The sequence below is a fragment of the Panthera tigris genome, chromosome D1 (assembly GCF_018350195.1).
Source record: "Panthera tigris isolate Pti1 chromosome D1, P.tigris_Pti1_mat1.1, whole genome shotgun sequence".
NCBI classification, from domain to species: Eukaryota; Metazoa; Chordata; class Mammalia; order Carnivora; family Felidae; genus Panthera; species Panthera tigris.
Window position 1 is genome coordinate 6,259,771 of NC_056669.1, and position 22,440 is coordinate 6,282,210.

Genomic DNA, 22,440 nt, shown 5'->3' on the forward strand with positions numbered 1-22,440 from the left:
TGGAGAGAGAGAGAGAGAGAGACAGCACTCACCGCTGTTGCAAAATGGTGAATAACAGCAATGGAGACGCAGGCATCACAGGCCCCGCCGCGGATGGGCACGGCCAGCGCGTCGCAGACGAAGGCCTGGAAGTGCCGCTCTCGACAGATGTCCACGAGGCTCTGGCTCCGATCACAACCGATCTGTAACAGGCAGAAGCAGCGAATCTCACAACCCCTTGTTTAAACGTCATGGGAAATTAAGAGCACTGGGCTTCTTCATTACCATAAAGTGAGGGCGCAGACCTCGTATGCACCGTGAAGCGGGGTAAAGCCAGGGTTTACCAGTTCTTACAGCCGGCACAAAGTCAGATTCCGTCGTGTAGAGGGCAGCTTTTACTATCTTACCAGGTACCAGACTGAGCTCAAAGTAGCGAACGGAAAGAAAACGACTAGTATAAAGATGGCAGCAGTACAAATGGAAAGGCCTAACTGCCCTCTAATCGATCATCCACCTGGATCCTTATGTGAGATCGCACGTATAAAAACGAAACTATTCTGTAAACACAGACATTCGGTCCTTTGTGGGGACCTACAGATGTCCCTCATCACTACACCAACGATACTGTGCTGGCCCAGATAGCAAGAGGGTGGCTGGGATTTGTGCCTGCTTCTTTTTACTTTTCAGTACGTATTACTGTACAATCTGATAATAAAACCCCAAAACAACAAAAAAGTAAAATAACTTATTTCATTTTTTAAAGCTATTGAGTCTTGTTCTGCTAAACACCTAACCCATATAAATCAGGAATGAAGTGCTGAATTCAAAATCTGTCAAGTGCTATCTAATTACACCTTGCAGTCTAAGCGAACCGCCCCTAGGGAAAGGCAGCATGAAGGCAGCTCGCAGCCTCCCTTCATGTCCCTGGGCGGGGACCTCACGTGCCTTTCTGCCTGTGTCTGCTTCTGCGGGAAGCATCTGGGCACCTCGGCAGCCTCTCTCCTCTCTACTTTGGTTGTTACTGTTGTGTTCAGTTTTGCTGTTTGATTCTGAGGGCACCATGTGTGTGCACACATGTGTGTGCGTGTGTGCGTGTGGAGGGGAGGGAGAGAGCATGTACGCAGTGTGCACACGTGAAATGAGGGAGGACAGGGAAGGTGGGCAGGGCATCAGAAAGGTTAAACCACTAATTAATAATTATCCCCAGACAGTTCTTTACTCACTCTCTACAAAAAAGAAAAAGAAATGTGAAAGCAGGTTTCATCAGATAGCAGTGGCCACCTCGACCTTGTGTTTACTCATCTGAATTTCTGATGCAGTGAGCACTGATTGTTAGGGTTCCCTTGGTCTATGTGAGAATAAGGAGCATGAGTCCTCATGTCAAAACAACTCTTTTTTTTAAGGTTTTTTTTTTTTTTAACGTTTTTTCTTATTTATTTTTGAGACAGAGAGAGACAGAGCATGAACGGGCGGAGGGCCAGAGAGAGAGGGAGACACAGAATCCGAAGCAGGCTCCAGACTCTGAGCTGTCAGCACAGAGCCCGGCCAGACAGAGAGGGAGACACAGAATCCGAAGCAGGCTCCAGACTCTGAGCTGTCAGCACAGAGCCCGGCCAGACAGAGAGGGAGACACAGAATCCGAAGCAGGCTCCAGACTCTGAGCTGTCAGCACAGAGCCCGGCCAGAGAGAGAGGGAGACACAGAATTCGAAGCAGGCTCCAGACTCTGAGCTGTCAGCACAGAGCCTGGCCAGACAGAGAGGGAGACACAGAATCTGAAGCAGGCTCCAGACTCTGAGCTGTCAGCACAGAGCCAGATGTGGGGCTCAAACTCATGGACCGCGAGATCATGACCTGAGCTGAAGTTGCATACTTAACCGACTGAGCCACCCAGGTGCCCCTCAAAATAACTCTTATTAAGTTAATGGACACTGCCAGGCTACTCATACTTAATATGAATTTGCTCAATTTCTAACTGGTATGAAACAGCTTCTATATTCTATCCCAGAGCTGCATTTATTTTTGAAGCATAATAAAAGGTACCACACTAGAGGTAAAATATAGCAATTTCCCTTTGATATATTTTAAGACAAAAAAGTCCCAGGTTGCCTGCATGGCTCTGTAAGTAGAGCAACTGACTCTTAGTTTGGGCTCAGGTCACGATCACATGGTTCGTGGGTTCTAGCCCCACATCAGGCTCTGTGCTGACAGTGTGGAGCCTGCATGGGATTCTCTCTCTCCCTCTCTCTCTGCCCCCCAACCTGTACTCGCTCGCTCTCTTTCTCTCTCTCTGCCTCTCTATCTCTCTCTCAAAATGAATTAAAAAAAAAAAATGAAAAAGTACAAAAGGCCCATTAATAACAGGGGCCGAATTCCCAAATGATTGCTGTCTTTAACTATGTAAGATATGTTAAGTGCTTTATTATTCCTTGTATTTATTTTCACCCATATTCTATACCACTGAGCTAGCAGTGACAACATCAAGATGACAACACCACTGAAGTAATATGCATATTACATTCTAGAGTTTGCCACTGTTTTGATAATAAAATTCAGTTCACGGAATCATTAGTTTCAAGTATGTCCGACCCTGACAGATTGCTATAAATCTAGCTGAAAGTCGACAGGAAAAAAGTGCAACTTTACTACAGAACAAATACCAGGAGATAGAGCTCAACATGGAAAGAAAGTTATTACCCAAGAACCATAGATAAAGCAGAACACGGAGAAGAGCAGCCAAATAAAACAAGAGGAAATGTCCTTCTTCCCGTTGCCAGGCTGCTACCGTTACCTGTACAAAGTGCCCCTGTGTGGCAGTGTGAGGGATGGGACAGTCTCAGTCACAAAGCATCAGGTGTAGCGTATACGTGATTCGTGCCTGGCTCAGTACTTTCATCCTGCACTTAACTGGCCTGAGTCTTTCATATACTACAGTCAAGTCATCACTATCTTTTTCTCTTTTCTCTTTTTAAATTTCCTTAAGTTTTTATACCAAAGATAGTACCCAGTACTTGAAATTCTCCTTAATGATGTTGCATAATGTCAACAATATGACAGAAAATGGCCTAATTATAAATACTAGCATTCATTAAAAGACTCACATAAAGCTCTGTTAATGCTGTATGGCAGATGGAGATCAATGACATAAAAACACATACAGGTTGGGCTTAAAATGTGTGCTTATACTCCTCTATACTTAAAAAAATTTTTTTTCACTTATTTTTTTTAAGTAGTCTCCACGCCCAGACTGGCGCCCTAACACAAGTCTTGAACCCACGACCCTGAGATCAAGATGTGAGCTGAGATCCAGTCAGACACTTAACCAACCGAGCCACCTAGTGCCTGAACTTGTTTATAATTTTTAAAATCTCCAACAAAACGTTAAACCTGCAATTCTGGAAGGGCTGGTAAAAGAAAAGAAAAAGTATTCAAACTAGTAATCAAAGGGGCAAACTAGAAAACAAGATCTCGTTTTTCTCCCTCGAAGGTATCAAAAATATTTTAAAACCACAGTACACCATGGTGACGGCAGTAACAAAACTTGCTCTCAAAAGTGCTAGTGAGGTTACAAATGGACTCCACCCATTTTCAAAAGCAGTTTGGCACACCGCTTTTCAAGGAAGATAAAAATGTTCACAACTTTTGACCCAATAATTGTTCTTCTAAAAATTCATCCCCAAAAAAGAAATAATCCAACATATGGAAAAAGCTAAACAGGATTTAAAAAAAAGGGGGGGCCTTTTACTGGGGCACCCGCCAAATCTTTCAGCAGATTCTCTGTGCTAATGTACCCACCGCGAAGATACACCCTGAGTCAGGTACTGTTACTACACTGCAGATGAGGAAACCTCCTCTCAAAGCGCGTAGGTAGTTTGGCTCAAGTAAGATAGTTAAGCGGCGGAGCAGAGATTTAAACCTGGGCATCTCTCACTCCAAAAAGCCGCGTTCTTCCTTCTTGTCACAGTGTTTCTCAGGGTAGATTCTCATTACTGTGTTATTTATAACAACTTCACACTGAACATGAGGAACCATCAAGTAAACTCAAAGAGCATCATAAAGTCCGGGAACCATGTAAGGCCACACAGCAAAATGGAAATATGAAGCAATACAAATGAGTTATTGAGCTGTACACACACTCATGACGATATAAACATTACAGGAAAACACTGGAACGATCTTTCTCACAACAAACTGGTTTATTAGGGTGTTAAGATTATAGGTAAACACCTTTCCTTCCATCTTCGGAACTGCAGCTACATTATTTTTATTACTTAGAAAATACAACATTTTTAAAACTACTAAGAAAACAAGCAATTACAGGGAGATCAGACGGGCAGTACACAGTTGAGAGAGCCAGGGAAGAGTCAAAGTCAGTCCAGCACAGTGAAAACAGCACTCGGAACTCGCGAGCTGAAGTGTGGCTCCAGCAGTAACTAGGCGAACAACCTAGGAAAGCCATATGGTATCTCAGAACTTCTGTTTCCTCATCATAAAAATGCCTACTTCTCAAGGTTCATATGAGAATCAAACAAAATGATGTAAACTAAATATTTCACTAACCACAGCAGGGCTATGCAAATGCTATCATTATTATTATATGGAACAAAGAGTGGACAAAAACTCGCATCCCAGAGTCTAGATACAAAGAGAGATCCTTGTATCCTCAAGGTACATTACTCTGGGTGAAGGCCCACCCACTTTGATGTTGTCGCATTTCCTTCAAGATTACACAACTCGGCATTGTGTATACTCTGCTTTCCATGTAAGAAATTGAGGGTGAATTCACAGGTTTGCTCCTCACCATTCAACAAACCATTAATAAGCTTCTATCACGTGCCAAGTAAGTGGACAACAAAACAGACATGATTTCAGGGCACCTGGGTAGCTCAGTCGTTAAATGACTGACTCTTTTGATTTGGGCTCAGGTCATGATCTCATGGTTCGTGGGACTGAGTCCCACGTTGGGCTCTACATTGAAGGCACAGAGCCTGGTTGGGATTCCCTCTCTCCCTCTGTCTCTCCGCCCCCTCCCCCCTCCACATAAATAATTTTTTTTTTTTTAATTTTCTAAATCTCTCTTAGCAGAATGCCACAGAGTACAGACTGTGCAGCTGGAGATGAGGCTCCAATACTTGTCCTGAGACCATGTAACCATGAGCCTGTCATAGCCTGACTGAGCATTCGGTTTCCCATTTGTAAAATGGAGGGAGTAATGCCAGTCTCCCACATTGTGTGAGAACACACAGCACAGTACTCCGCTCACGGGAGGAACCTGTCGATGTTAACAGTTGTTCTTTCCTTTATTGGCGTAGTCAACAGTTAAAACACAAAACCAGGGGCGCCTGGGTGGCTCCGTCGGTTAGGCGTCCGACTTCGGCTCAGGTCATGGGAGTCCGCGAGTTCGAGCCCCGCGTCGGGCTCTGGGCTGATGGCTCAGAGCCTGGAGCCTGCTTCCGATTCTGTGTTTCCCTCTCTCTCTGCCCCTCCCCCGTTCATGCTGTGTCTCTCTCTGTCTCAAAAATAAACGTTAAAAAAAAAAAAAAATTTTAAAAACACAAAACCAAACCAAACCAGAAACGTGCAGAAGAGGTTTATATAAACATATCTCCAATTCTTCTAATTATAAATAGGTTCCTGGAGTTATTCTTATATTTGTAATCCAGACTATTTAAAGCAGCCAAGAAAGTCCCTACAATGGATGAGTCAGGCTGAGCTCTGGGTTCATACTGTCTGACCTCTTATTGGTACTATTATAAAGGCAATAAATCTCTTGAAGGTCTCAAGTTTTGCTTACAAAATTTAACTCTGAAAATAAAGACAACAGCTAGTGCTGATGACAGAAATGAACAGTAACCGATGATGTTATAAAAAATGAAAAGCAGTTTACAAAAGTATCTACAAGAGAGCTTAAGCTACTATTTCAAAATGTACTTTAGGGGCCCTGGGTGGCTCAGTCGGTTAATCATCTGACTTTGGCTCAAGTCATGATCTCAAGGTCCATGAGTTCATAAACCCCACATTGGGCTCTGTGCTGGCAGCTCAGAGCCTAGAGCCTGCTTCAGATTCCATGTCTCCCCCTCTCTCTGCCCCTCCCCTACTCATGCGGTCTCTCTCTCTCTGTCACAAAGATTAATTTTAAAATAATAAATAAATAAATAAATAAATAAATAAATAAAGTGCTTTATTAAGGAAGTATGTACTAATAATATTAATGACTTTTTAAATTCTGAGACTATCCTATGTTTTAATACCTAGAATGAATGTCTCGGGTCACATTTCCTCATGAATGTCAAGAAACATACATATTTTCAGGCTCAAAGACAGCTGCTCAAAGTACATTCAAATACACAGGTTGGAGCCTCAGCAGCTTACAAGAGCAGGCTCCCCTATATTGTATATAATTTCATTTCTGGTGTAATGAAAACTGTAAGTCCAACCAGACTTGTACATTTCATTCATTCACTGAACCAACACTTACTGAGCCTTCCTGAGAAGTCAAACAGTGCAGGAGGCTCTGGGAATAGCAGACAGGAAGGAATACACGCGGACAGCCACTGATTAAATGAATACGAGCAATGGAAGGTAACGGTACTTGTGGGTTTCCCACTCTTCTAAATATATTCCTTCTCGAATAGCTTCAGATTTATACCTCAGTTTACCAAGAAGTCGTTTTTCTCAATTGTAACAGGATAATGTTATCATCATGACTAAGTCAGTGTGGTTGACTTCAACCTAGCTTCTTGGTCACAGATGCTGCCTGACTAGATAAAGTTAAGGGTTATCATCAAGAAAGTGCAAAAGCAGGGGCGCCTGGGTGGCTCAGTCAGTTGAGCATCCGACTTCAGCTCAAGTCATGATCTCGCAGTCTGTGAGTTCGAGCCCCGCATCGGACTCTGTGCTGACAGCTTGGAGCCTGGAGCCTGTTTCAGATTCTGTGTCTCCCTCTCTCTCTGTCTCTCCCCCACTCATGCTCTGTCACTCTCTCCGTCAAAAATAAATAAACATTAAAAAAAAAAGAAAGTGCAAAAGCAGAGCTCATTGAGAAACATTTTGGACAGTGCCTTAAGATTACAAAATCAGAAATATCACTTTGATTTTAAGTGGCATATCAAAACCTACTTCTTCAACATGAAAAAACATAATTCATTCGATCTTTCTCTTTATAAACTAAAACTTCATCTAAACATAATGACAATATACAACTACTAACATTTTATCGTGATGAAAAGCTATGCTTCTATCTCTTAATGCACAAACCTTTCCTCAAGCACAGGAGTAACTTACTTTGTTGACATAGGTGTGTGATGTCAAGGATGAGGTGCAAACACATTACGCACAATCTGATGTGCTACAGTAGCCCGTGTGCGTAGATGGCTCTCATTCTCCTCGCCTACTGTCCTCACTCTAGTCCTCCCTCCCTAGTTTGAGAAAGGGAAGCTTCAGTCCTCCCAGAGCAGCGCTGATGTATTTATAATAATGCACTAGTGCAGGGAGAACTTTCTACTTCCCAGCATAGGAGAAAAAAAAGTCGACCTTAGAAAAAGTAAATTACAGCAACTGAAAACAGAAACCCTGGCATAAGAGACAGGTGAGTTCAGATTCTGGGCCTAGCACTGTAACCTCAGTCACATTTTTTAATCTACTTAAGCTTTAGTTTCCTCAACAGTAAGCACCAATAAATAGTAACCTTTATATTTTCCTACTATGAATAAAAGCACACTAGATTTGGCATCAGAGGCATGGGTTTAAATCCCAGTTATATTCCCTAATTCTACAACATTAGGGAAGAATACAGTCTGTGAGCCTCCGTTTCTTCATTAGTAAAAAACCAGATGAAAATATCTGCTTTACAACCGACAGAATCGGAGAAGATATTTGCAAATGACATATCAGTTAAGGGTTAGTATCCAAAATCTATAAAGAATTTATCAAACTCAACACCCAAAAAACAAATAATCCAGTGAAGAAATGGGCAAAAGACATGAATAGACACTTTTCCAAAGAAGACATCAAGATGGCTAGCAGACACCTAAAAAGATGGTCAACACCACTCATCATCAGGGAAATACAAATCAAAACCACACTGGGATACCACCTCACGCCAGTCAGAATGGCTAAAATTAATAACTCAGGCAACAACAGAGGCTGGTGGGGATGTGTAGAAAGGGAACCCTTTTGCATTGCTGACGGGAATGCAAACTGGTGCATCCACTCTGGAAAACAGTATTTTCCAGAGTTTTTTTCCTCAAAAAATTAAAAATAGAACTACCCTATGACCCAGCAATTGCACTACTAGGTATTTACCCAAAGGATACAGGAGTGCTATTTCAACGCAGCACATGCACCCTAATGTTTATAGCAGCACTATCGACAATAGCCAAAATATGGAAAGAGCCCAAATGTCCATTGACAGATAAATGGATAAAGATGTGTTGTGTGTGTGTGTGCATGTATGTGTATGTATATGTGTATATGTGTGTGTGTATACATATATATACATGTATATTGCTGAGTAATATTCCATTGTGTGTGTATATGTGTATATACATATATATACATATATACATACATATATATACACACACACACACACACACACACACACACACAATGGAATATTACTCAGCAATCACAAAGAATGAAATCTTGCCATTTGCAACAACGTGGATAGAACTAGAGTATATTATGCTAACTGAAATTAGTCAGAAAAAGACAAATATCATAGGACTTCACTCATGTGGAATTTAAGATACAAAACAGAGGAACATAAGGGAAGGGAAGCAAAAATAATATAAAAACAGGGCGGGGACAAAACATAAGAGAGTCTTAAATACAGAGAACAAACTGAGGTTAGCTGGAGGGATTGTGGGTGGAGGGATGGGCTAAATTGGCAAAGGGCATTGAGGAGGACACTTGTTAGGATGAGCACTGGGTGTTATATGTAGGGGATGAATCACTGGATTCTACTCCTAAAATGATTACTGCACTATATGCTAACTAAACTGGATGTAAGTAAATAAACAAACAAATAAATAAATAAAAGGATTAAAAAAACCAGAAAATACCTGCTTTAACTTTCTCATATTTAGGAGGATCAAAGCAAAGCAAATGGCTTCTATAAATATCCTTTCCAGGGGCACGTGGGGTGGCTCAGTTAGGTGTCCAACTCTTGATTTCCGCTCAGGTCATGATCTCATGGCTCATGGGATTGAGTCCCATGTCAGGCTCTACGCCGACAGCACAGAGCCTGCTTGGGATTCTCTCTCTCTCCCTCTCTCTCTCTCTCTGCCCCTCCCCCACTTGCAAGCTCTTTCTCAGAATAAACATTAAAAAAAATGTAAATATCCTTTCTGACCTGTAAAGAGTTTTACAGATATAAGATAGTATTACTGATAAAATAATCTCAGGAAGCAAAATCTAAGGAAAGGGAAGGGGGAAATTACAAATAATGGCATGCATGCCCACAAATTCTCAGGGAATAAATAAGAATGAGTGCTCATTAATTTTCCATCTGTTGGTTATAACTTTTCTGTAATGGCCTTATCAACAAACAACATTATATCATAAGGCAGAAGGTGCTAACAACCCTTACAAATAAAGCAAAAGAGAGCCAGAGGCAACAATTACTTGCCATATATAACTCCTTATTGATGCCAAGATACTTTCCGTTTCCACAGCCAACATCAGCCACTAACGAACCACGGGGCAAAGCTTTCAAAAACTCCACCACATGCGGCCAAGGGGTATGTCGTGTGCTGCTGAAGTGCCCAGCAATCTCCTCATAGACTCGGTGGACATACTCTTGCTCCAGTTGTGAGGCTTCTCTTTCGCTCTCTGGAAACGATGGGGGGGTTGCCTTCATCTGGCTGTCACAGACCAAAGGGTAACCTAATGCAAAAATTAAGCAATAAAAACCTTTCATTTTTATCCAAGTGATTCATAAGGTATCATGTTTTCTTAAAAGAACAAGCAAATCAATCCAAATTTGGTGACGGGGGCTAAGCAGGCTCTGATTTATCAGTTTAAAAATAGCTGGTACCTAACAAGTCTAATTATATGTGCAAGGGTCTAACATACACAGAAGGGGAAAAATCCATGTGCGACAGAAATGACTGCAAGTCTGCAGGCCATATAATGCAGGTGCCTATCACCACTCAGGATTAAGGGTCCTCTCATTCAGGAAAGCTTCCTGATGGGCCTGGCCCAAACAGAAGAAATTTAGCTGATCTAACATGATGTAGGGTTTTTCTCTTGGTGGGCAGAGGAGATAGGACTTCTGGGGCCCTCAGACCCTCAGAAAAACAAGCCCTAGGAGCAAAGGGCATCATTTGGTAATGATCACAGGCATTTAAACGAGCACTCTTTGAAACAGTTTATATGTGTGTTCTCAGTTCTCACAGGAACATCATGAGCCGGTACTATTGCATCCACTTTACAGATGAGGCAACTGAAGCAGAGAACATCAAATAGCAATCCTCAAGCAACAAAGATGGCAAGTCATAGAGCCCGAACTGCACCCAGCCGGTGGGAACGCCGGAGCCCACATTCTCAGTGACTACAGGTGTCGCCTCCTTCAGTCGAATCAGCAAACTCCAAGGAGAACACCATCAAGTCAAGATGACGAAGGAAATTTAGGATATACTGTTATTCTAATTAACTAAATTCTGAAGTTGTCTTTTGTTCTCTGCAATCATGTCTAATACTCATTTTAAATCCTTGTCTGTTCTCTGCTGTCCTATAATTTCCCTTTATCTTCAGCCAAAGTCCATGATACACATCGTTTTATTCTGGAAAATAAAGGAAAAAGGAGTGGTGTCCCTGGAGAAACCACAGTCAGGACAAAGGAAATAATCAGAAATCGTGAGGCAGCTAAGAATTGGGCTGCAGTGTTCACGGCTTCAGGAATTCTCCCTGCCTATAGTTAGACGGTGCTGAACCTTGAGCAATGGGGCAGGAGATAGCTCATCTATGCTAATGTGTGAGGTGGAGCTCTAAACAGTTTATGTGGATGTTTCAGAAAAGAGCAGCCACAGAAAGCCTGAGGGCTCTAAAATGTACATGTGAAAACAGACAGGTTACCTTATCTTGGTCACATCAGAATCCGACACAATATACATTAGAATTATCCTAAACTGATCTTAGGAACATTTTTATTCTCTTGGAAATTATGAACATCTAAGTTAGCTAAAGGGAGGAGCAACCCTTATCCTTAAAAACCCACACATTTTGACAAAGAGTGTCTAAAAGATGGCCTTGAACGTGAAAATCATCTGTAAACTGAATATACATTCAGAGCTTCTACAATACGCCTTACTTTTAATTAATGTCCACAACAAAGAAACATTTGCATAAGAAAACTGGCTTGCCTTTCCAACTAGACTTCAGTTCCTGGAGAACATGAGCCATGCTTTATTTTTCAGTATCTTATAAAACTACTGGCAGTTTATGGGGCGCCTATCTGACTTCAGCTCAGGTCATGATCTCGCAGTTCGTGAGTTCAAGCCCCGCGTCGGGCTCTGTGTTGACAGCTTGGAGCCTGGAGCCTGCTTCCGATTCTGTGTCTCCCTCTCTCTCTGCTCTTCCCCCGCTCATGCTCTCTCCCTTCTTCAAAAATAAATAAACATTAAAAAAAATTTTTTTTAATAAAAAAATAAATAAAACTACTGGCAGTTTAGACACTCAACAAATACTAAATAAGCTTTTTTTTTTAATTGATAAAAATTTTGATGTTTTAAGGTAGCAATGACACTTTTAGCAAAAGAAACAAAAATCTGAAGTTTCACTAGATATCAAATATAGCAATTTCAAGTTTTCTAACAGATACTATTTACAAAATGAAAGGGATTTTTATTCACTGAGTCTAAGAAATACAGGTCATGATGTACTTGTATAGATAAGTGGAAATAACATACTCCTGACATGTTTTTGAGCACTTCTTTTATTCCCTTCTAGATTTCCAAACTGACCAAAACACAAACCACTGTTTATCCCCCTAGAGTTACCTACTTACTAAGGAACAATCTGTCATCTCTAACTTCCTCACTGGGTTAATGAGAAGTAATTTAGAAACAAGACAAGCTGTTTCCAATAAAAACTATTTTTGTATAAGTGATATTTTAATATCCTACAAGTGTGACTCCAATAAATAAAATATTTATTCGGCATCCAACTATGCTCAATTACTATATTTAGGAAAAATAAAGATGAATAAAATGCACTCCCTGCCTTCAAGGAATATAAACTCTAATGGGGACGGGTTAAGAAAAATCTACATTAAGTACAACACTAAGCAAAATATGGAAAATACCCTTAGTGAAGTTAAGACCGAGCTCTCCTTGGTTCTAATGGGACTTTAAAAGATTTTTACACTTGATTTACTCCATTGTACAGTGGAACCAAAATTATATACTTACTACAATTACAAGGTGTTTGCCTCACTTTCCTAAATGTAAAAGATGTCCTTATTCCCCTCTTGCTTAAAGTTAAGTCTCCAACATCACTGGTGATAATTCCACTTTTGTGACCCTTGGATGCTTGAACGGTATCAAATTTTCTGGGTGTGATTCTAAAAACGACAGTCAAAATCATTTATTTAACACTGCATTCATAAAAGTATTTCAGGTCCTTTTAAAAACAGTAAGGGAACAGAGCAAATTTAGAAGAATTTATTGCAAACATCTACTGGATTTCCTGAATTGTTAAGCATTGTAGAGAAAACAAAAAATAGAAGTCTCTATCTTTTAAAAAGTTATCCTCAGGGTAATCATATTAAAAGAATGTACAACTAACAAATTATTCAAGAGATACAAACAGAATAACTAATATTTAATTAATACCAATTATGAGAGAAAAAAGTAAGGAACAGATGGAGCAAAGAGGAAACAAACAGTAAAAAAAAAAAAAAAAAAAAAACAACAAAAAAAAACCCCATTTAAATCCAATCAACAATTACGTTAAACGTAAAAGGACTAACATATCCAACTAAACAAAGAATGTCAAACTGGATTAAAAAAATAAAGTCCAACTCTATGTCAATTATAAGAGATGCATACCTTAAAATAAGGACAGATAATGGTTGAAAAGAAAGACTGAAAAACAGGATAGAACAGCACTTTCAACAATAGCCAAATTATGGAAAGAGCCTAAATATCCATCAACTGATGAATGGATAAAGAAATTGTGGTTTATATACACAATGGAACACTACGTGGCAATGAGAAGAAATGAAATCTGGCCATTTGCAGCAACGTGGATGGTACTGCAGGGTATTATGCTAAGGGAACTAAGTCAGGCAGAGAAAGATACCATATGTTCTCACTCATATGTGGATCCTGAGAAACTTAACAGAAGACCATGGGGGAGAGAAAGGGGAAAAAAAAAAAGTAAGAGAGGGAGGGAGCCAAAACATAAGAGACTCCTAAAAACTGAGAACAATCTGAGGGTTGATGGGGGGGTGGGAGGGAGAGGAGGCTGGGTGACGGGTATTGAAGAGGGCACCTGTTGGGATAAGCATTGGGTGTTGTATGGAAACCAATGTGACAATAAATTTCATAGTAAAAATAATTTTTTTTAAATGTCTTTTCCACTCTGAATTATACTGGGGTCTTTGTCAAAAATCAACTGATCTTATATATGTGGATGTATTCTGCCCCAATGGTCTGTCTATACACCAACACTATACTCTTTTGATTATGTAGCTTTAGTAAATTTTAAAAACTGGGTAAAATAAATCCTCCAAAACTGTTCGTCTGTTTCAAGATTGTTTTGATTATTCTAGATCCTTCCTATTTCCTTATAAATTTTAGAATCTGCTCATCAGTTTATATAAAAAGAGTCTTAAGATTTTAACTGGAATTACACTGAAACATTAGATCAACTTGGGACAACCTCTGAACAATATTAAGTTTCTATCCATGATCGTGGCATCTCTATCTCTTCGTTCTTTCTGGTCTTCTTTAATTTCTCTCAGCAGTGTTTCATAATTTTCAGTGTATATGTGTTGCATATCCTTTGTTAAGTTATTCCTAAGACTTAAAACTTTTTTTAAAAAATGTTTATTTATTCATTTTGAGAGAAAGAGTGGAAGCAACCTGGGGCAGGGGCAGAGAGAGAGAATCCCAGGTAGGTTCAGCACTATCAGCACAGAGCCTGATGTGGGACTTGAACCCATGAACTATGAGATCATGACCTGAGCCAAAATCAAGAGTCAGACACTTAACTGACTGAGCCACTCAGGTGCCCCAAGATTTAAATCTGAGGCCAAGTTTTCTGCTTGATTTACCCTAGCAAGTTTATCTCCCTATAGAGGTGGGTTTTACATTCAGAGAGAATGTGCTAAGCCTCAAAGGTCTGAGCAAATTATACAAAAGCATAATTTTATACTTAATGTGTTGATTTCTCTTTACTAAGAGCCAGATACGTTTTTTTCTACATACCTAAAAAAGAGAAAGTTCAACTATATCATTAAAATGGATTTGATCCTGAAGTGAAAATAATGTATTTCAGCTCTGTTTTCATTTTGTCACTGTTACACTGTTTCTTCAATTTGTTGTTGGAGCCAGAATTCTCAAAAGGCAATAAAAGCAAAAATAAACAACTGGGACTACATCAAACTGAAAACCTTCTGCACAGTGAAGGAAACCATCAACAAAATGAAATGGCCAGCTACAGAATGAAAAAAAAAAAAAAACATTTCAAATTATATTGGTAAGGGGCTAGTATCTAAAATATACAAACAACTCCTACAACTCAATAGCAAAAAAACAGTCCATTTAAAAATGGGCAGAGGATCTGATGAGACGTTTTTCCTAAGACATACAGATGGTCAACAGGTACATGACAATGTGTTCAGTATCACTCATCATCAGGGGAATACAAATCAAAACCACAATGAGATATCACCTCATACCTGTTAGAATGGCTCTTACCAAAAAGATAAATTACAAGTGTCGGCGAGCAGGCAGAGAAGAGAGAACCCATGTGCACTGTTGGTTGGAATATAAACTGGTGCAGCCACTGCAGAAAACAGTATGAAGGTCCTCAAAAAATTAAAAGTAGAACTATCATATGATCCAGCAACTTCACTTCTGGATTTTTTGTTTCCAAAGGAAACAACTTGAAAAGATATCTGCAGTCCATGGTCACTGCAGCGTTACTTACAACAGCCAAGACTTGGAAACAACCTAAGTGCTCATCAATGAATGAATGAAGAAAACGTGTGTGTGTGTGTGTGTGTGTGTGTGTGTGTGTGTGTGTGTGTGTGTGTGTAGGGGAGAGGGAAGGGTAATGAAATATTATTCAGCCATAAAAAAGAAAGAAATCTTTCCATTTGCAACAATGTAAATGGACCTCGAGGGTACTATGCTAAGTGAAATAAGTCTGGCAAAGAGAAACAAATCCCATATGATCTCACATATACATGGAATGTAAAACAAAAACAAAGCAAACTTGGAACACGTGGGTGGCTCACTTGGTTAAGCATCTGACTCTTGATTTTGACTCAGGTCATGACCTCACTTGATTGTGAGATCAAGCCCTGCATAGAGGTCTGTGCTGACTGTGTGGAGCCTGCTCGGGATTCTCTCTCCCTCCCTCTATCTCTGCCCCTCCCCCACTCGTGTTCTTTCTCACAATAAATAAATAAACATTGTTAAAAAACCTTACAGGTATGCTGAACAGACTGGTGGCTGTGGGGCTGGTGGGGCTGGGCCAGGGTAGGCAGAGCCGTGTAAAATGGGTGAAAGTGGTCAAAGGTACAAATTCCCAGTTACATAAATAAATCCTGGGCATGCAGTGTATAACATGGTGACTACAGTGAATAACACTGAACTGTATATTTGAAAGTTGCTAACAGTTAATCTTAAAAGTTCTCATCCCCAAAAAAAAAGCCTGTAACTACATGTGGTGATGGATGTTAACCAGACTTACTGTGATGATCATTTCACAACACATACAGATAAAGAATCATTATGTTGTACACTTGAAACTAACGCAATTTATATGTGAATTATATCTCAATTTAAAAAAGAATCAGAATTCCCAGGCTAATATCTTTTTAAACCACATCATAATTAACTAATTCGGGTACTAAAACGAAGTATTTTACAGGTCTTGATGCTATTTTAAAAAGAATTTTATTTCAGGGGCACCTGGGTGGCTCAGTTGGTTAAGCGTCCCACTTCAGCTTAGGTCATGATCTCGTGGTTCTTGCATTCAAGCCCCACATCTGGCTCTGTGCTGACAGCTCAGAACCCGTAGCCTGCTTTGGATTCTGTGTCTCCATCTCTCTCTGCCCCTCCCCAATTCTCTCTCTCTGTCTCAAAAGTAAATAGATATTTTTTAAAATTTTTTAAGTATTCTATTTCATTTTCCAAAAATTAATTTTTGAATCTTGACCTAGTATGCTACAACTTTACTATATTCACGGTTTAGTTCTAACATTTGTTTAGATTTCCTAGGATTTTCCTACATCCACAATCATAAAGAGTTTTACTTCTTCCTTTCAAATCTCAATAATCTTTACATCTTTTTCTTGACCTACTATACTATGTAAAACACCCACTATAATATTCAATAGAGGTAGTGACAGCAGACATCCCTGCCTTGTTCAGAATCTTAGGAAAAAGCATTCCATATTTCACCATTCAATAAAATGTTAGCTGTGGGTTCCTCACAGATAGCCTTTATCCGACTGAAGATGTTTCCTTCTTGTCCTAGTTTGCCAAGTTTTTATCATGAATGGATGCTGAATTCTGTCAAATACAATTTCTGCATCAATCAAGATGATTAAATATTTTTTTTCTCCTTTGTCCTTTTAATGTCATGAATTACACGTTTTGGTTTCCAAATGTTAAACCAATCTTGCAATCCAGGGATAAATTCTACTTGGTCATGATGTATTTATATATCTCATACAATCGGATTTTCTAATATTTTTTAAGAATGTTTTCTCATCTCTGTTATGACAGATATTGGTCTGTAATTTTCTTTTGTTGTAATGTCCTTGACATGTTTTCGTGTCAGGGTAATGCTGGTCTCATAAAACAAGTTAGGAGAGTGGCTCTTGGAAAACAGCTTGCACTGAAGGCAATTTTTTAGAAGCAAAAGCAAGCAATCATTGCCTGATTTTATATGATTGTTACCCTGATAGCTGAAAATGATTAAAGCTATGGTATTAAATGCAGTCAAGATATTTTAGTACAATGAGTATCTTGAAACTCTTATTAGCAAGTAAATTTCTCTATTGAGGACTAAGTAGTTCTCTGTTATGGCTCTTTTTTTTTTTTTTTTTTTTTTTAATATGAAATGTATTGTCAAATTGGTTTCCATACAACACCCAGTGCTCATCCCAACAGGTGCCCTCCTCAATGCCCATCATCCACTTTCCCCTCCCCTCTACCCCCATCAACCCTCAGTTTATTCTCAGTTTTAAAGAGTCTCTTATGATTTGCCTCCCTCCCTCTCTAACTTTTTTTTCCCCTTCCCCTCCCCCATGGTTTCCTGTTAAGTTTCTCAGGATCCACATAAGAGTGAAAACATATGGTATCTGTCTTTCTCTGAATGACTTATTTCACTTAGCATAACACTCTCCAGTTCTATCCAGTTATGGCTCTTTTAAGTCAATTACTTCACTTGCCTACAATTAAAGCTTAGACAAAGGCCAAGCAATACTTAACTGCTTTTCTGAGATTTTCCACAATGGGTAATCCATAGGTTAAGAATAATCAATTCTTAGGGCTTTTGGGTGGCTCAGTCGGTTAAGCATCTGACTTCGGCTCAGGTCATGATCTTGCGGTTCATAGGCTCAAGCCCCGCATCAGGCTCTGTGCTGACAGCTCAGAGCCTGGAGCCTGCTTCAGATTCTGTGTTTTCCTCCTCTCTGGCTCTCTCCTGCTTACATTCTGTATGTCCCTCTCTCAAAAATAAATAAACATTTAAAAAATATTTTTTTAAAGAATGAATTTTTTTTTAATTTTTTTTTTAACTTTTTTTTTTTTTTATTTATTTTTGAGACAGAGAGAGACACAGCATGAACGGGGGAGGGGCAGAGAGAGAGGGAAACACAGAATCAGAAGCAGGCTCCAGGCTCTGAGCCATCAGCCCAGAGCCCGACGCGGGGCTCGAACTCACGGACCACGAGATCGTGACCTGAGCTGAAGTCGGACGTTTAACCAACTGAGCCACCCAGGCGCCCCAAGAATGGATTCTTTAAACAGTACTGAACATCCTTTTTTTCCTTCTGTACTCAAATTATAATCTAGTTGAAAAAATCTTAAATAAAAAGATAAAAACATTTTTTAGATTTAAATAATAGTTCAATAGAAGAGACATCTCAAGGATCAAACAATCTTTAGGAGTTTAAGGGAGAAATTATTTCAGGCTAATGTACCCAGAAGTTTTATAAATTATAAAGGAAGTCAAGGTTGAGCTCTATTTTAAAAACAAAGGAAAGGAAGCCTACTGCACTGAGGGCTGGCGCAAGTGGAAAGGCTAGAGGGTACAGAGGGCACCGTATAAATTCGGAGGAAAGAGAGCAATCGAGTCCAGCTGGACCATCAAGGTTAAGGGCACAGATCCTCAAGCAAGACTGCCTGGCTTCTCATCTTGGCTCTGACACTTAATGGTTCTATGACTCTGTACAAGTTCCATAACCTCTTTATGTTCCAATTTTCTTTAAAAATGGGACAAAGCACGGAACAAACTTTCCACTGCGACAGGATGAGTTAACTCAGCAAACTGTGTGAAACTCTAAGCACAAGGGCCAGCACAAAGAAAATGCTCCAAAAGTAATTTAAAAGAAGAATCAAAGAAATGTATAAATAAGGGCCTCCCCAGGTAGTCAAATACCCTCATGAAGCAGGTGGGCTTGTTTAGAAATGTGTCATTTGGTGGGGTGCCTGGGTGGCTCAGTCGGTTGAGCATCCGACTTCAGCTCAGGTCAGGATCTCACAGTCCGTGAGTTCGAGCCCTGCGTCGGGCTCTGTGCTGACAGCTCAGAGCCTGGAGCCTGCTTCGGAGTCTGTGTCTCCCTCTCTCTCTGACCTTCCCTGTTCATGCTCTCTCTCTGTCTCAAAAATAAATAAACATTAAAAACAATAATAATAATAATAATAATAATAAAAAGAAATGCGTCGTTTGCCGTTAAACACATTGGAATTGTTTCATTTCAAAACAACAAAGTGTTCTCTTCCACCCATTCTAGCTTTCCATTCTCTACTTGTAACACAGACGAGATCTATTTAGTTTTCAGGTGACTCTGTCACAAGATAAACACAACAGTGCAAGCACAGTGGTAAGTGACGGGTGATGCTCAGCCTCAGTGTGGGGAACCACAGAACCAGGCAGGAACTGCAGAGAACTTGAGAACGTCCGCCTCATCTAAAGAAGGCCACTGACTTAATAAAACCATGGCCAAGGGCTGCTAGGGCCCATTGTTGTCACATTTACCAATTTTCTTTTTTTTTTAATTTTTTTTGTAAATGTTTATTCATTTTTGAGAGACAGAGAGAGACAAAGCATGTGTGGGGGCAGAGAGAGGGAGACACAGAAATCTGAAGCAGGCTCCAGGCTCTGAGCTGACAGCACAGAGCCCAATGCTGGGCTCGAACCCATGAACTGTGAGATCATGACCTGAGCCGAAGTTGGATGCCCAACTGACTGAGCCACCCAGGAGCCTCACATTTCCCAACTTTCAAAGGACGCTGAAGACTCAGATTTTTATGTGAAAGCACCTGATTTTCTTATGTACACAATTTTTTAACATGCTACCACACATACCACCACTACCCCAGCCAAAGAGAACACGCCTGACCACTACATCTGACCTATGTGCTGCCCATCTGCTGTAAAGAGCATGGTGACTAGAATAGGAAAGCTGAACTAGATCAAATTAAGAATTTGTAAGTAACATTTGAGGGCAGACATAACTGCCCTCTGGTCAATCTTGCAGAGATAACTCCTCTTAACAATGAACAGCACAATATACATTGGATGAGAAAATAATGTGATCAAAATGATGTTTAGGAGAATTAATCTGTACCATCACCCAGAATAGATTAAAATATGTTTATAACACAGGCTTATGAAAAGTCATTTTTCATTTTGTATTTGCTGAAATACCATTGCTCTGAAGTTTAAACGTTACCAACAGTAAAAATGCTTAAACCTGAAAAAAAGAAAATGTGAATATTCTCAAAATTCTAGGAATACTTGAAGCCATTGGATCACCTCACCTTTTTCATTTACTGTAAGTGAAAATATTTTAGATGGCCATGAAAAAAAAATCAGGTAAATTTAAGCCTCACTGCACAAAATCAGGCCATCCGTTCTTATGGTTCACATTCAATACAGGTTACAAATTCATTTACATGTTCATTTCCTTGAATTCTTATAAAAAGGAATCAGTTAAAATCTTCAAGCAGGACATTATTAGTAAGTGAAGAACTCAGCAGTATTTTAAGTAGAATATAAGTAAATTTTAATGGTATGATGTCTCCCTTCTCAAGACTAAAGATATATTCTTACCAAAAGTGCATAAACCCATTTCTTTGAGATTAGATTCAGTTAAACAAAGTGAGGGACATTCTAGAAAACAACTGGCCCCTTAAATATGCCAAAATTATGAAACACAGAGAAGTTGAGGAACTGTTTCAAATTAAAGAAGACTAAAGAGAACTGACAAGTTAGCATGTCATAGGCAGAGTCCCAGATCAGAGGGGAAGGACACTGTGAACTCACAGAGGGATCCCAGATCAGAGGGGAAGTGTACTATAAACCACTAGGAAAGATCCTCTGCTTGACCAAACTTTAGTTGGCCTTCTCTGAGCCTGATTCAACCCCATCCTTGGGCAAGAGCCCAATTTTAGAAAGAATCCTGCTGAGTCAGTTTAACCAGAATCCCCCACTCTAGATATCTGATTGTCCTCAATAACCAAACATATTCCTCACTCCCCAACTGGCACCCCCAGGTGACCTCTGATCTGCAAGCATCCTATGGGGATTTAGCCAGAAGTGCCCCCACCCCCGGCCCCCCCGCTCTGGCCCCATCACTGACGTTTCCTCTTCGTAATTTTCCCCCTACTGATACTGCCCCACCCCCATCCCAGCTCCTTGGCTATCAATCCTGACTTTTCCTTGTTGTATTTGGAATCCGGGCAAATTCTATACTGTGGTCCCTTTTCTCCTACTGCAACAGTTTGAGTAAAATCTGCTTTTGCTACTTTAACTACTGGCAGTCTTTGACAGGACTGAACTATGAAGTACAACCAGCAAAATCTGTAGATGGTTTGTATAAGACTGTGCTAAGAGTATTTTTATCAATGTTGAGTTTTCTGAATTTGAGTTGCACAGCAGCCTTCTATCATAGGGTTTGGCAAACTTTTTCTGTAACAGGATCAAATAGCCAATATTTGAGGCATAGAGGGCCATGTACAGTTTCTGTGACATACTCTCTGTTGCTTTTGTTTCTTACAACCCTTTAAAAATGTAAAAACCAAAATAATAATCACAATCATAATAATCCTAAATTTAAAAAAAAAAATAAAAATAAAAATGTAAAAACCACTCTTGGCTCAAGAGCTGCACAGAACAGGCTATGGGCTAAATCTGGCCAACAAGCCATAGGTTGCCAACCCCTGATGTAATAAATATATTTGCTCTTAGGAAAACTGCAATGAGGCATGGAAGAGTAAAGGATCATAATGTCTGCAACTTGTTCTCGAACGACTCAGCAATAACAATAATAATAATGATAATATGTACAATAATATGTACACATGGTAAAATGTTCACAAATGGTAAATCTAGGTGAAAGGTGAGGGGAGTTCATTATACCATGCTAGCAACTTTCCATTAAACTTGACTTTTATCAAAATAAAAGGTTAAGATTTACCAAAAAAGGGGCATAGATATCTCTGGGGATTTAAACCTGGACACCTCAATGTACAGACATGGGGCCTGGTTCTGGCAGCTCAAGCAGGAGAGAATGAGAACTGTCACAAAGGAAGAGGTATTCTGTCATCAAGGTCACTTCAATACATACCCATGTGTCCAGAGGTATCTAGATTCTCCGGTCATCACCAGCAAACTCCGACGAGGCAACATAACGGGCACTGTGATGCCGTCTGGGTGCTTAAAGTCCATGACAACCTTGAAGGAAAGACAAAAGCATAAAGATGAATCAAAAATGTCATGTACTCCAAGGGTAAGAATGATTAATTGATTCTGGCTTTCCAGGTTAACAGGGATTCAGACACGATAATGCTTACAGAAGAGTATAGCACGGTGGTCTTCAAACTTCTGTGCACATAAAAATCAACTGGATGGCTAAAAAACACCCTTCATCCATAGGCTCAAACTTAGCAGGTCTAGGATGAGGCCCAGGAATCTGCATTTCTAACAATCACCCCAGGAAATTATGATGCAGGTGGTCTGAGGACCATACGTACAGTGCAAAACACGAAGG

At 39.9% G+C, this 22,440-nt stretch overlaps 1 protein-coding gene across 8 annotated transcripts in view; it reads right to left on the reverse strand.

The window, feature by feature from the left end:
- The window catches only part of ALKBH8 (alkB homolog 8, tRNA methyltransferase), a 63,569-nt gene that overhangs the window by 3,609 nt on the left and 37,520 nt on the right, over positions 1–22,440 (reverse strand). For all 8 annotated transcript variants that reach the window (XM_042957822.1, XM_007077675.3, XM_042957817.1 and 5 more), the window contains 4 exons: positions 22,018–22,124; positions 12,392–12,543; positions 9,610–9,866; positions 33–182 (listed from right to left, as the gene is read on the reverse strand). In XM_042957822.1, coding sequence (XP_042813756.1) covers positions 33–182; positions 9,610–9,866; positions 12,392–12,543; positions 22,018–22,124 — 666 coding nt within the window. The remainder of the gene's footprint in view (positions 1–32; positions 183–9,609; positions 9,867–12,391; positions 12,544–22,017; positions 22,125–22,440) is intronic.